The following is a 13651-nucleotide window of genomic DNA, read 5'->3' on the forward strand; positions in this document are numbered from 1 at the left end:
GCTCTTTAAATTCACCAAGAAAACTGCTCATACATTTCAGCAACTTTGCTTTTGATCTTATGTCAAAAATGGCTTAAAAAGAACAAAAGCATCATTTTGCTAGTAGCAATACAGCTTTTGCTCAAAATTTCTGTAGTGTTCATGTGAGGGTTTTAATTTTTGTAACATATTTTAAGATTTGGAGCAGTCAGGTCAACAGTCATTCCTCTCCATCAGTCTCCACTCTGCACACGTTTTGAAGTACTTTTATTTTATGACATCTCCAGCCACAAGTCTGGAAAGCTGTCGGAAGGAATGCATGATAAAATCCCTTAGACGTCACATGAACATTTATGTAGTAAAATAAAATCAAGAATATTTCACACATGAAATGTGAATCTTCAACACGGCTCAAAACCACACAGAAACAAGTACTAAAACAAGCAGTACTTGATATTTTCAAATCCCTCATGAGCTATCCTCAAAACAAGATGATTTATCCAAAAGAAAAGTTAGGCTTATGACAAGATTAAAAAAAAAAGATATGATTCAGGTGGAAAAAAGGTAGCATTTTGTAGAGGAGAAGGCTTCCTTGGTGGAAAAAAACAGTCATAGAATAGGCTATTTGTTGTATAAAATAGGTGATTCATAATATCATAAGATGCTGTTCATGTATTTTTTTAAACAAGCAAATTGTTTATTTTTAATTGCTTACTAGCATCAATATGAAATTGAAAATAGGCCAGTATGCCTCAAGCTATCAGTGGCTTGTTGCCAAGAGTATGCACCGATGGCAGTTTTAATAAGATTGACTATCTATACATATTACATGCATAAGAGCACTACCTTCATATTAAAAAAGGCTTTGCTGATGCACTTTAGCATTCAGTAGTATGATAAGCATTCATTTAAGCTACTTGTATATGAAATACAATAAACACTTACTTAGACCACTCTAAAACAACAACAAAAAGCTGTGTTAAGTTTTCAATGACTACTCATATACTGACTACATATCCTCAACTTGCAACCTAACCTTCAATATAATTTAGGACACAGCTATAGAACTGAAATAGAAATACAATAATGAACAGTTATGAAAAAAGGTCTAATTAGTCTTCTGTATTAATATATTAGTTTGTTAAAGTTTCCGCTGTGATGAATACACAGCAAGTCCAGGGATCATCTAGATGCCATGATTATCATTACCCAACTTGGGAAGAAGGCAGACGCAAGGAGCTACAAGGTAGACAACAGGACCACCTGGGGAAGAAGAAAGAGGTTAGCATATTTCCTCAGTGGGGAAACAGTGAAAAACACGTCAGTCGGCAGGAGGAGTAGAATGCACTACAGTAACACTGCCTAGTTGGAAACACGTACAGAAAGAAAAAAAAATGAGGGACAGATGAAAAGTGGGACAGGGCAATAGGTTTTGATGGCAGTAACATGAAGAGAGACCTTCCCCCCCGCAGTCAATTCCTCTGCCCCTATACAAGGGGAGGAGTAAAAGGCTGCTGGTTACAAGAACGATCCTTCAGAGTGGATGCAGAGTATGGATAAACTGCATTGAGATCAAAGGGAAACACAAATTATTAAGAAAACAATGGCAGAGGTGGTGACAATACAGCAACATCACAGTTACTGAAGATCAGTTAAAATGAGGCACAAACTAAGAGGCCTCCTTACTCTCTGCTCATAAAATAATGTTGTCTGAAGTTCATTAAGCTACTATTAAGTGTTATAATGCTACACACATTAACAGGATTACAGAGAAAATAAACAGAGTAATTGATGGAATGTCCTACTCAAAAGCCAGCTGCAGAGCTAATTGTTAGAAAAAAGCACAGACAGACAGCCAAACCACAGATTCATCAACAGAAGAGCCAGAGAAGTCTCTGTCTACAAACTAAACACAGTGTACAGTCAAGCTTTCACATGAAAGCATCTTCCATGACCTCTGTATAGCACAGACCTTTTAATTTTACCTGGTTATTTTTGAAAGACCCCAGTAACTTACATTGACTGATTATCTGTCAGAAGATTATTGTCTTTATCTAAAATTAGGAGATGCTGGTACTTCTTTTGGTAGTTGGTTCTAGTGATTAAATCATGTTCTAACCTTGTGTCTGATTTCAAACTTGAATTTTTCTAACTTCTGATTCCGTGTACTGTTTCCTCCCTAAGCCTTTCTGCACTAGATTATCAAGTTCCTTGGTATATGATTTTTGCTCTCATACCTAGCAAAAGCACCCACCCCCTTACATTTTTCCAGTCATCTCCTTCCAGTTTTTCTAACTGCTTTCCTAAGGTGTGGTCACCAAAACTATACATATTCTGGTACTGACTGCTCCAGAGCCAAATAAAGAGTAATGTTTCATCCGCCTACTTTTGCTCATGCACATAAGCCACTTTGGTAGAACCTCACAGTTGCAGCTAGTACTTAGGTAAGTTATTAGCAAGCTGTTTTCCCAATGCATCCTCTACTCCTGCCTCAGCAATTTTTGTAGCTCAGCAAACGGCTGCACCTTATCCAGCAGTACATTATACCATGCTAAGCACAGTAATAAATGACTACGCTAGAGTAATGTGACAAAGCCTCTAGAGCTTAAGATGCATCATTGGGCAGGGGAAAAAACAAAAGCCTCTGGTCTTAGCTCTACCTTGGCTGCTTTCTGTTGTTGCCTCTTCCAGTAGAGGAAAGACAATTAATCCTTTGCCAGTTGAGCATGAGCCCTGCAGCTTTTGTCCAAGCAGGATCAGTCTGTATTAGCAGCTACACACATTCACAAAAAGCGAATTCCTGACATCTAGTATAGTAATAAGAGAAAGTGTTAACTGTAAAGTAGCATTTACACTTTGAAGGAATGTCTGGCAGGAAGAACATACAATAAGAAAAATCTCAGAGGCATAACTGAAACCAAACCTCTTCTGTATCCAGGCAATCTACAGGTGATAACACCATTCTCCCTTCAGATAAAATTTCAATTCAAGAATCTTTCTTGAATCACTAGCCTTCCAGACTAAGTATTTTGTAATAAATTAGCTCTGTTATGATACACTATAGGTAACCCATTTTGTCTAAAAGGACTGAAAACACAGACATTCAACATCACAGCACACTTCATGTTGTTGGCTTTTGAAGTGTCAAATGATTTGTAATAAGAAAGTTTGTTATTCTGCATCCATCTTGACTATTTCACATTTACATAATTCTAATTCCCAAAGATGCTTGAGACAAACTGCAGATGTAAGGCTGTTCAGGAATTACAGCACTTTGAAATTCAGATGAACACACCCAGACGTTCATTATACCAATCTAGTGAAAGTTGCCATGCCTACGCTACAAACAGCCAAAACACATTTAAAAGATTTTTCTGAGTTGCTCGTCCTGGTACTGTAAGGTAACTCAAAACAGCACAAGTTACCATCCCAGCACCTTTAAATAAACCATGCCAGTTTAGGGCCTCCTTCACATGTAGCTTTCTCAAACATCTCTAGTGTGGGAACAGCAAGTCATAGGAGAGGGACACAAATAGCTCCAGCCAAAAGACACCTTTTGCCGTTCAGCCCACATTTAGAAAGTCACCTTGTCTATGTTCTGCATGACAGTGAAGCAAAGAATACATTCAAGCATTATGCTGAATATTATTTACCTATTTAAAACTGAAGTGTTATGAATATAAAACTTGTTTTGATGAATTAATTTAATACATATTTGTGTGTTTGCCTAAAGCCATTCTTGGACTACGTGTCTTAGCAAGGAAGATTTCTAAGGGTACACTGGTGTGATTGCTGAGAAGTACTTATTCAGCTTTTAACTTTAAGATCATATGGCTTCCTTCACTCAAACTTAAGTTTTTCTAAACATACATATGAATTTCTTACTGAAGCAGTCACATATTACTGACATCCATCCTGCTCAAATATTAAGTTTACTGATCCAATACTCTTGAACTGTATTATGTAGCTTATTTGTTATGACTTAGACTTAAGTCTAGATTTAAGTTTGTCTTAGATTTTTTTTTTTTAAGTTTCCTAGATTTTTAAGTTTCACTCTAGACTTAAGTTTTCACTCCTACTTCACCCTAACCATGTAAGTTAAACAGTTAACCGTTTCAGGCTTTTGGGGAGAAGACTGGTGGAATACAGCTGTATCAAAAAAAGCACATGCTTATTTCTTCCATGCATATATACTACTTTCAGTCTGCTATGGTGATAGTCAATTCATTCACAAAGCGGAATGCAGCTCTAGCAGTGTTAAAAGACTCAGTGGAGCACAGATCAGTCTCCAGAAACACGGAAGCGATATCTTACCTGCACATTCCTCCTGATGTGCAGATCTGCCTGCAGTCGTGGACATATACTGACCACAGAATGCCTTTATCCTGCACATCCCTCAGAGCAAGAACATCAGCTACACAGGCATAAGAAACTTTCAGTCCAGTGGGACAGGCAAAGACAATCAGCTTCTCAAATATGGAACCTTCCTTAAAAATCCAAGCAGCTATGGGTTCGATACCATCTGCTCTCCTCTGTCAACGACCAGGAGGTGAGCTTCAGACAGACCTTAGCAAACCCAAGCCTATCACGTTGTGATTAGAACAGTACTCTTGGTAAGCATTTTTTGTTCACTTTTTGAGTTAAGACTTACTACTGCTCCTGTTTGTGATGCTCAGATGTGCAGGTCATTTTCCATCTCCCATTTTTTGAGACAGTCATCAAGTAGGAACAGTTATTCAGGGAAAGGATGACTTCAAAAGTGGTAGCTTCAGTAAGATTTTGCCCCATAAGAGACAAAGAAATCATTCAGCAGTCTTCTACTGAGGGTCTCAGCTAAAGGATCCATTTCACAGTGTTGAGGAACACTTTTATAAAGCAAGGAAAGAATCTTTAACTTTGGGGCTGAAAAAAGGAACAATGATGTAGAATAGTACAAAGAAGAGATCAGGTACTTGGCTAAAAGCCATGCAGCTTGACTTGAAGAATTCAAGTTTCTCTTATTCCAAAGGACATCAAATAAGATTTCATGACTTTCCATAACAAAATTAAGATGACGGAACACACCTGAATTTGTTGCAGCTATCTTTCCAAATACTTAGTTAGGCTAATCCATTCAAAACAGTTTCCAAATTCTGAAAACTGATGCTGCCTTTATGCAGTAGAAAAGAGGAAGAACCAGACCAAGTTGGAGAGAGGGGAGAATGGAGGATAATCAGCTTTTTCAGTGACTACTATTCCTTTCATTTATACTATTCAAAATTTATTTTTTAAAAATATATTTACTATACCAGTTTGAAAGATAATGAAGTATTTTCAGAACGGCTTTGCAATATCTGCCTTGCATTGATATTCTCCAGGAACAACCGTTACCACAGATTTAGAAATTCTGCTCAAGAAGGAAGCCATTGACAAAAACTGAAGATCTGAACTCCCACTTCAAGAAAACTGTTACCTTTTTAGGACTGCTGTCAACTGGTTTAATACTGCTTGAAGTGTCAAGAAGCCCTTCTAATACAGGTCAATGTTTACAATGGTCATGTGTCTAGACAAAACTTTTGAAGTCTATGGAATATTCAAATTTTTTCCCCTCAATTTTCAAAAGCAAAAAGCACACTGTGGTATTAATGCAAATGGCTAGTTAAGTATCTTTGAAGGTTGACGCACCTACTTAATTACTGATCTAAGAACATTAATTTGCAAAACTTTGATTGGCATGCATAATCCATGATGCAAGGTCAAGTTAACCAGTTTTAAGCTATTTAAGAGTTGTTTCAATTCAAGCGTTCTCTTATACCTGCAACCTTACAGTGCCACTGCCCACCCTCCCTGGGGGTGTAGTAGTTCTTCTGTCCCTCAGTGGTTTATAGATTTCTAAATCATTTGCTCCCTGCCCTAACACACAGACACTTGGTTTAAATTTATGCTATTCCCCACAGAAAAAACACTGCCACTTGTACAATTTTTGTACAGTATGGGCATTAAGGCAAGGACACATTCTTTTACTAAAATAAACTAAGCAAAGACAGAGAGAGAATTTACAGCATATGATAAGAGAGACTGGCAGCTTCAGAATCTGGGTTTGTTTTCAATCATATAGGCAAAAATCACTATGGCTATTACATAATTAAGCAAAGAACATAAGGACACTTTAAATGTTTTTTTTTTTTTTTTTCTTCCTAGCCTATTATCAAAGGGGCTAGAAAAAGCATGAAATTTAAAAACCCTCACCCCTAATAACAGCAAACAGAGCACTATGTACCTAACCTGATTATAAAACTTATCTACAAACAGCAACCAACTTCCTACTGGAACACCACATTTCCAAAACTAGATTTGCCTATCAATTAATGGCAGAGAAATGAGATAGCATTTAACATAGCAGAACATAGAATAGCAAAGTTTAAGTTAACAGACAACACTGCCAGCTAGCTGAATATATGAATCAGCAGATGAAAATATGCATTTTTATATTGGTGTTGCACTCCAAGGTCATAATAGAGTCAAAATAAGATCATTATTAAGTGTAACAAGCTGATACTGATGAGCTTCATTTGTATGCAATAACAAAAACTTAACATCTAGTTTATATCTTCAACCCAAACTGTTTTTCACATCATTAGCAAGCCAGAAGACACCAAGAAAAAAGTCCACAATAGAATCCCCTCCACCCCATATTTACTTTGGCACAAACGTGACATTTCTGTCCTTGACCGTCAGCTCTTACTTTAATATTACTCACATTTTGGTTTACTTTCCCAAGCAGCACTACTTTTCTTTAAAGACATATCACACACATTACATATTTGTAGTTTATTTCTTATATTGCCATATAACATTATGCTTTATATGCACCACATGCCATAAGTTATTCCTAACTTGAGCTAGTTCATAACTCTGATATTTAAACGTTCCCTATGATTTTTCACATCCAGCATTTCTTTTCATAGCTGTTTGCTTCCTAGTTTATAACCATGGCTTTTAAGCACTTATCTACATTACATGTTTGTAGTTTATTTCTTATATTGCCATATAACATTATGCTTTATATGCACCACATGCCATAAGTTATTCCTAACTTGAGCTAGTTCATAACTCTGATATTTAAACGTTCCCTATGATTTTTCACATCCAGCATTTCTTTTCATAGCTGTTTGCTTCCTAGTTTATAACCATGGCTTTTAAGCACTTATCTTCTATGACAAGAATTCAAGAATATCATTCCTATGAAGGTAGTCAACTTAGAAAGCAGACTAGAATTTGTCACAGCCCATCAATAACTACTAGAATTGGACACTATGGTGCATAGTCGATCTTTGAGCAAACTGTCTGCTGTGTATTACTGGCAAACATATGAATGATTTAATGGTTTGCTTTTGGTCACTGAAACAGAATGCTTTCTAAACTTTTCCACCCATGAAGTACCTCAGCAGCTCTGCAGGTCTCTTAGCATTCAGAAGCCGCGCAAGGAACTTCAAACAAGCAGGCTGAGACACGCTCCCAAGACTGGTCTAACAGCTACTGAAAGATGCTTAACCTCAGATCCACAAGCTGCAACTGAAACGGAAAGAGCTGTTTCCTTCAGCCTTTTCAAATAGCGGCAAAGGGCACTTTTAGCCAGTTGGCCTGCAATCACAGAAACAGAATCACAGAATGGTTGAGACTGGGACCTCTGGAGGTTGCGTAGTCCCCTTGCTCAAAGCAGGGTCATCTACAATAGGTTACTTAGGACCTTCCCCAGTCCAATCTGGGTTTGAGTATCTCCAAGCACAGGGAGACTCCACACCCCAGTGTGTCTGCTGGGGAGTCCAGAACTAGATATAGCACTTCAGATGGGTCTAACCAGTGTTGAGTAGAGGGGCTGGATCACCACCCTTTCCTGCTGGTGATGCTCGTCCCAATGTAACCCAGAGTGCTGTTGAGTCCTCTTCGCTACAAGATCGCATTGCTGGGTCATGCTCCACTTGTCCACCAGTCTGAGGTGAGGCTGGTGGACAAGTTGAGCAAAACCCCCTGCTTTTTTCAGGTTCCTACTTAGGGTATAGTGCCTACCCAGTGGTAACAATATTGTCTTGAAGCATCAAAAAAAAAAAAAATCAGGTAATAGACATGACCACGTTCACTATACAGTAATGTGCTTCTGAAGCCTGCAGTGGTGGAGACATTTATCAAAATTACAGCTGAGACCACAGTAAATAGAAAGATTACTTTGGATGAGAGAAAAACACCATGATATTTTGTAATCTCTACAACAAAGTTACATTATTAAGCATTAGAGAATGTTTCAATGCTCATATCCTTCAGCAAGAAAGGAACAAAAAGAAAGAGAAGTTGTCTTACTAAACCAGCAAAACCACAAATTCTGTATAATGATCAAGTCTCAGTATCTCACCATTACAAAAGCTGTTCACAATGAGTATCACCATACAGTAAGAAAGACCAAGTACAACTGTGAGAGACTGAAGGAAGCCTATCCTCATTTAGCCGAAATGTAAACTTTCCTGTTGAGTAAAATGCATAATTTTAGCAAACTAGAAATATGGCCTCAGTGCATTCAACATATGCAACTAAGTTCTGTGTTATTGAAGTTACTTTGATGTTATGCAAATAAAAATACTTAGCCTTGAAGGCAGAAGTTAAATAAGCTTGTTTAAAACTTTTTTTTTTTTAAACACAAAAGCTTCTATTCAGCAAACAGAATGAAAAGCTTTAAGGCTTCACAAGTGCAACGCTTTATACCACACGGTCTTGCAGTGTATCATGATGGACTTCCACGCTCATGTCTAAACCAAAGCTGAGCATTACTTAATCAGGCACAATAGAACTTGCTATGAAAGTGAAATATTTCCATAGTGCTTTTTCAGCAGACCTAGTAGGTACGGTAACACGATGATTCAGCACGAGATGAGCTCCTGCTCAAAACAGAGGGAAACATCTACCAGAAGTGGAAGAGCTGCTGACCATTCAGATGCAATTATCCCAGAACAATTGTATTGGTTTTTTTGATTCACATGCATGGGCTATCTTTAGTGAGGCATAGCAGCCTCTTCAGTGAATTTCTTCAGGACTATTTCCTATTAATAGTTTGTAACCCACTTCTTCCCCTCTCCCTTCCATTCAACCTCTACTTGCTGTTTCCTTTTTGGTGTTTACTGAAATCCCCGCTGGTTGAACAGGATCAGACTGGTAAAGCAGCCAAGGAGTAACAGAAACATGTGACATAGGCTCATTGTACAAGACAGAACCAGTACAAATGCTGCAATTTGACACCAGTAACAAAGATGTCTTCCCCTCAACTAGCTCAGAGATGTGTTCAACTATGTCAGCTAAGATAGGCAAAGTACATAAGTCACATAATACAACTAAACTCTCAGTATCTTTATAGGACAAAGATTTTCACCAAAAGAGTGGCATACCTTCTGGAATCAGGAATATCAAAAGAACTTAAAATTCAAGAATCACTGAGGATCAAATAGCAAATGCTACCTAAAATTATCAAAAGATGATTTCTCTACATAAACAGGAAATTCTTAAAGAATCAGTTTTAATGTCCTTGTGGCTGTCAGAGGACCACAGTGTGGATTCGTTGCTCTGCATAAAGAAGCTACAACAAGGTGCACAAACGCCAAACATTTCATAAGAGACAGAAGGAAAGCAAAACCAACTAGATAGCCAATGAAAAGGAAAAGTGACAACCACAGAATCGTAGATGGTGAAATACGCAAAACAGCAAAAAGTTTCTATGGACCATGCAAGATATACTGGCTACTAAAAACCCAAGTTGTATCAAGATTTATTTTCCAGAGTATAAGCCAGCTTTCCTCTCGATGCATTAAACAGTAGGATGGTACAATAAAACAGTTGTTCCTGCAATCAGCATATGCTATTCTGCTCAGTCTGGTCACCTACGCATATCATCTAAGTGTGGCTAGACAGATGGGAAGCTCCACCAACTGCTTAATCAGCAGCCTAAAGGCCTCTAACAAGAAATTCTGTATGACATTTGAGAATTATTTTAAGTTTTAATAGGGCAAGGTGTTTATCTAAAGCATTTAATTTGTGACTAAAAGTTATGCCTTCAATTTTGACTTGCCTTCAATTTTGACTTATTTAATACATTAAAATACAATTTAAGTCAAGTAAGCAGATCAAACTCAGGCCTAAAAAGATTAACAGATAAACATTAGTAATAAAGGCATGCTAATACATAAAAATAGTTGCTACAGGGCTAAAGCAGCTTGTTCTTATTTGCCAACTTCCTCTTTACTACCATTTTGTTAGTAAGTTAGTGCACATTGCTACCAACCTCAATACCACTTTGTCTTGCTAGTTTTACAGCTGTATTGTAGTAGCCACAGCGTAAAAGATGTTCCACCATCATACGATCCATACGTTTCTTCTTCCACATGTTTGCAGCAGCTGGCTGGTCACTACTATGCTCTTTCAGATGTTCAATCCTACGTTTGCAGAGTTTCGCACTTTCATCTTCAGCCTGGATTGATTCAACTGCCTAAAAAGTAAAAATTAACAGAAACAAATAAGACCTATACATTTTCAATTTGCTTTTAAAGCAAAATACAGTAAGAATTGTTTGTAAGCATTCTTTACATGTTATACAGTTAACTCCCAATAGCATTTCTTTCATTTAGAAAGACATTTCCTACGGCAGTGCATAAGTTTCAGCGTGGCTGGTCCAGTTCTGAGATATTCTTGCATATAAATAAGTTTTTACATAACGTTTAAACATTATGAGCATTTTTCTGCTTAATGAGCAGTTAGTCTGAAAACAGCAATGTATCAACTACAGCAGCAGTTGCTGTAACAGTCTGCAGAGAGCTTTGTGAAGGTTTGCAGTCATCTGGTCCAAACAGTTGAAAATAATGAATTCCCACCTCTAACCTATGCATGGCTTCTTCCTCAAGCAGCTGTCCTACTGAATTAGTTCTACTGAGGAGTGATGCAGAGTAAACCCACATTACTTCTAATACGCTGGAGCCTTTTTAATCAGTCATGCAATAATGAAAATTACATAAACATTTAGCCTCTTGGCACCTTTAATTCAAGGATCTTAGAGTAGTTTTTAAAAAATTATCAGCTTTGTTAAAGTGGTATTATTTTACTTACCTCTGCTACTCTGGAAACATGGATCTACTGTTAGGACCCTTACTTAAGAAAATAAATTTGTCCAGAGGAAGCAGAATGACTTTTTTTTAAACCGACATACTGGCATGCCAAGTGCAAAACACCCCCCCCCAAAATATCTCAATTACTTTTTTTTTTTTTTAAATTAAAAAACAAACACTCAGGTCGTACTTATTTTCTTTCAACCTTAAAGTTATATGGCTGATTAGTTATGCTGCTAATTTTACCAGGCAATTTTATTACAGACATATCGTAATTCAAAGCTAGCTGACTCAGTATACAGCACATGACAGTTGTGGGTCATGCCAGGCTACAGAACACAAGAAAACTTGCTGTACTTTTATATGCCTGCTCAGGTAAAAGCAAACCAGAAGACTATGGAGGCTTAGTACCTTTCCCATCTGCAATATATCACTAGTGATGCAATTTCAGGTTGGGTTGCCTTACTTGTGGTGACTTTAAACTCACTAGCTTGTGTTTGAAGAACTGCACAGCTATGGCAACAAGAAAGTCCATGCAGGTTTGCCAGCCAAGCACAGACCAAATAACCTGGGTGTGTTTTGACAGCCCACTTTGCACTCCATGCTGGCACGGCTACCTTCCCAGTACTCAAGGTATTCAGGCTACAGTACCATCCTTGAATAACAGCTCCAGGTCTGGAAGCACAGGTTGGTCCTAACTGCTTTTACTATGTATGCTCGTTTACAGACTTCTTCTGGAAGGATCAATACTTGAAAAGCAAAGTGAAATAACTGAAAACTTGTGCAAGAAAAAGCCTACCAAGCATTTGCCCCAATTAAGCCTGGCTCTGATCTGGCCCTTGATATAAAATTCAAGTATCTAAAAAACTCTAGCCACTATACAAGATAGATGTTTACATAAATTTTAGTAAAAGACTATAGCCTGAGTTCTTTTTATTACTGAACTCTGAGTTACTTCTATTACTGAATTTAGCTTTATTTTGTAACATATGGTTTGGAAATTAGTATTTTGTTTAAGTTATAAACCAGGTCTTTTCCTATTCAGCAAGCAAATGCTAATTCAAGCCAAAACTCACTTGTTAGATGTCTGCAGTATTATCAGATGTAAAGGCAGCCCTGAGAATTATTCTGAATACCACTAGGAGAATTCAAGGCAGCCAGGTACAAAGGTTGAGCCCCTTCTCATATCAAAGGGGTCTCCTTATATGGTTTTGTATCAGGACTTAGACAGCTCTTGCTGTTTTTTTGATCCTTCTAGTGCATTCAGAAAGGCTACAAATCCTTTTCAAAACCCTCTGAAGCAAGTCTATCTGGACTTGCCCTGCTGGACATTAATAGAACTTGAGGGAACAAGCATATTAAACAGCATACAAAAGGGAAAACAATGGCCTAGGTTTCCCCAGGATCATTCTCAGAACCCAAGAAACCTGCTGTGTTGAAAAGCTCTTTAAGAGTGAGTAAGGTGTTAAATAAAGGAACCATCTAATTCTATTATGGCCATCTCAGCAGTTCATCAGATCCTTGTCTAAACACAGGAGGAAACAGAGATCCCACATGGGTCCAAAGGCCCTAATGAAAACAATCATTTTGCTCGGGGCAGAGATTACAGAAAAGACAGCTGGAGTTGAGAGTTTGGAGCAGAAACAAGACATTTGTATTTCAGAAGACTTTTACTGTTAAACAGATTTTTTTGCCTTTTGTTCTTTCTGAGCAGCTCTAAGATTCCCCACAGTCTTTCAGGCAGTCAAAAACAAATGAGCAGTTACACTAAAATGGAGCCTTGCACCCAAAACATTCAGCAATGCCTTCAGACACACCCCCGCAGTCAGCAAAGATTTAACAAGTAAATAACTTACTCCTCCACGTCATTACTACACACCTACAAGCAAAATCTAACACCTCTTTCAGAAATAGCAGTAGTTTCTTTCTGTAAAACAGAAGTGAAGAAAACCTATCCTTTAAGACCTCTTTAAGTCTCACAAACCAAAGATGAAAACAGCAATTAGATTTATGCAGTCTTTTGCAGATCAGCTTTTCAACACCTAGCTAACCTGTTCAAGCAGAAAACCCCAAATCAACATACATGACAGTGTTATTTTCATGTTACGAACCTCCAAGGTATTTTGACGCTTCACTTAATGTAGTCTCAAGATTTATATCTGTTGGTTATTTCATTTAAGTTTTAATGAAATGACTCTGCTACCATTTGTTTTGTCTGTTTATTTTTGGAGAAGCACTACTCTAAAGCCAGGCAACAGAGCTATTTTCATTTTTCTGCAAGATTTGTTTCAAGTAAGTGTTCTGATGAGTCTCAGGATGAGTAATATTCCCATCCAAAATAAGGATGGCTTATACTATATAGTTTATGTTTTAACACATTCTTCTTAGAAAAATGTGAATCATAGAATCATAAAATCATTAAGGTTGGAAAAGACCTCTAAGATCATCAAGTCCAACCATCTGCCCAACACCACCATGCCCACTAAACCATGTCCCTAAGCGCCGCATCTACACGTCTTTTAAATACCTCCAGGGATGGGGACTCCACCACT

General features: G+C 37.7%; 1 protein-coding gene across 4 annotated transcripts in view; it reads right to left on the reverse strand.

Annotated features, from left to right (window-relative positions):
• MAEA (macrophage erythroblast attacher) overlaps positions 1–13651 on the reverse strand; it is a 56505-nt gene that overhangs the window by 23017 nt on the left and 19837 nt on the right. For all 4 annotated transcript variants that reach the window (XM_009285420.1, XM_009285422.2, XM_009285419.2 and 1 more), the window contains one exon: positions 10283–10486. In XM_009285420.1, the coding sequence (XP_009283695.1) occupies positions 10283–10486 (204 nt within the window). The remainder of the gene's footprint in view (positions 1–10282; positions 10487–13651) is intronic.

This window comes from Aptenodytes forsteri, unplaced genomic scaffold (genome assembly GCF_000699145.1).
Source record: "Aptenodytes forsteri isolate BGI_AS27 unplaced genomic scaffold, ASM69914v1 Scaffold88, whole genome shotgun sequence".
Lineage (NCBI taxonomy): Eukaryota > Metazoa > Chordata > Aves > Sphenisciformes > Spheniscidae > Aptenodytes > Aptenodytes forsteri.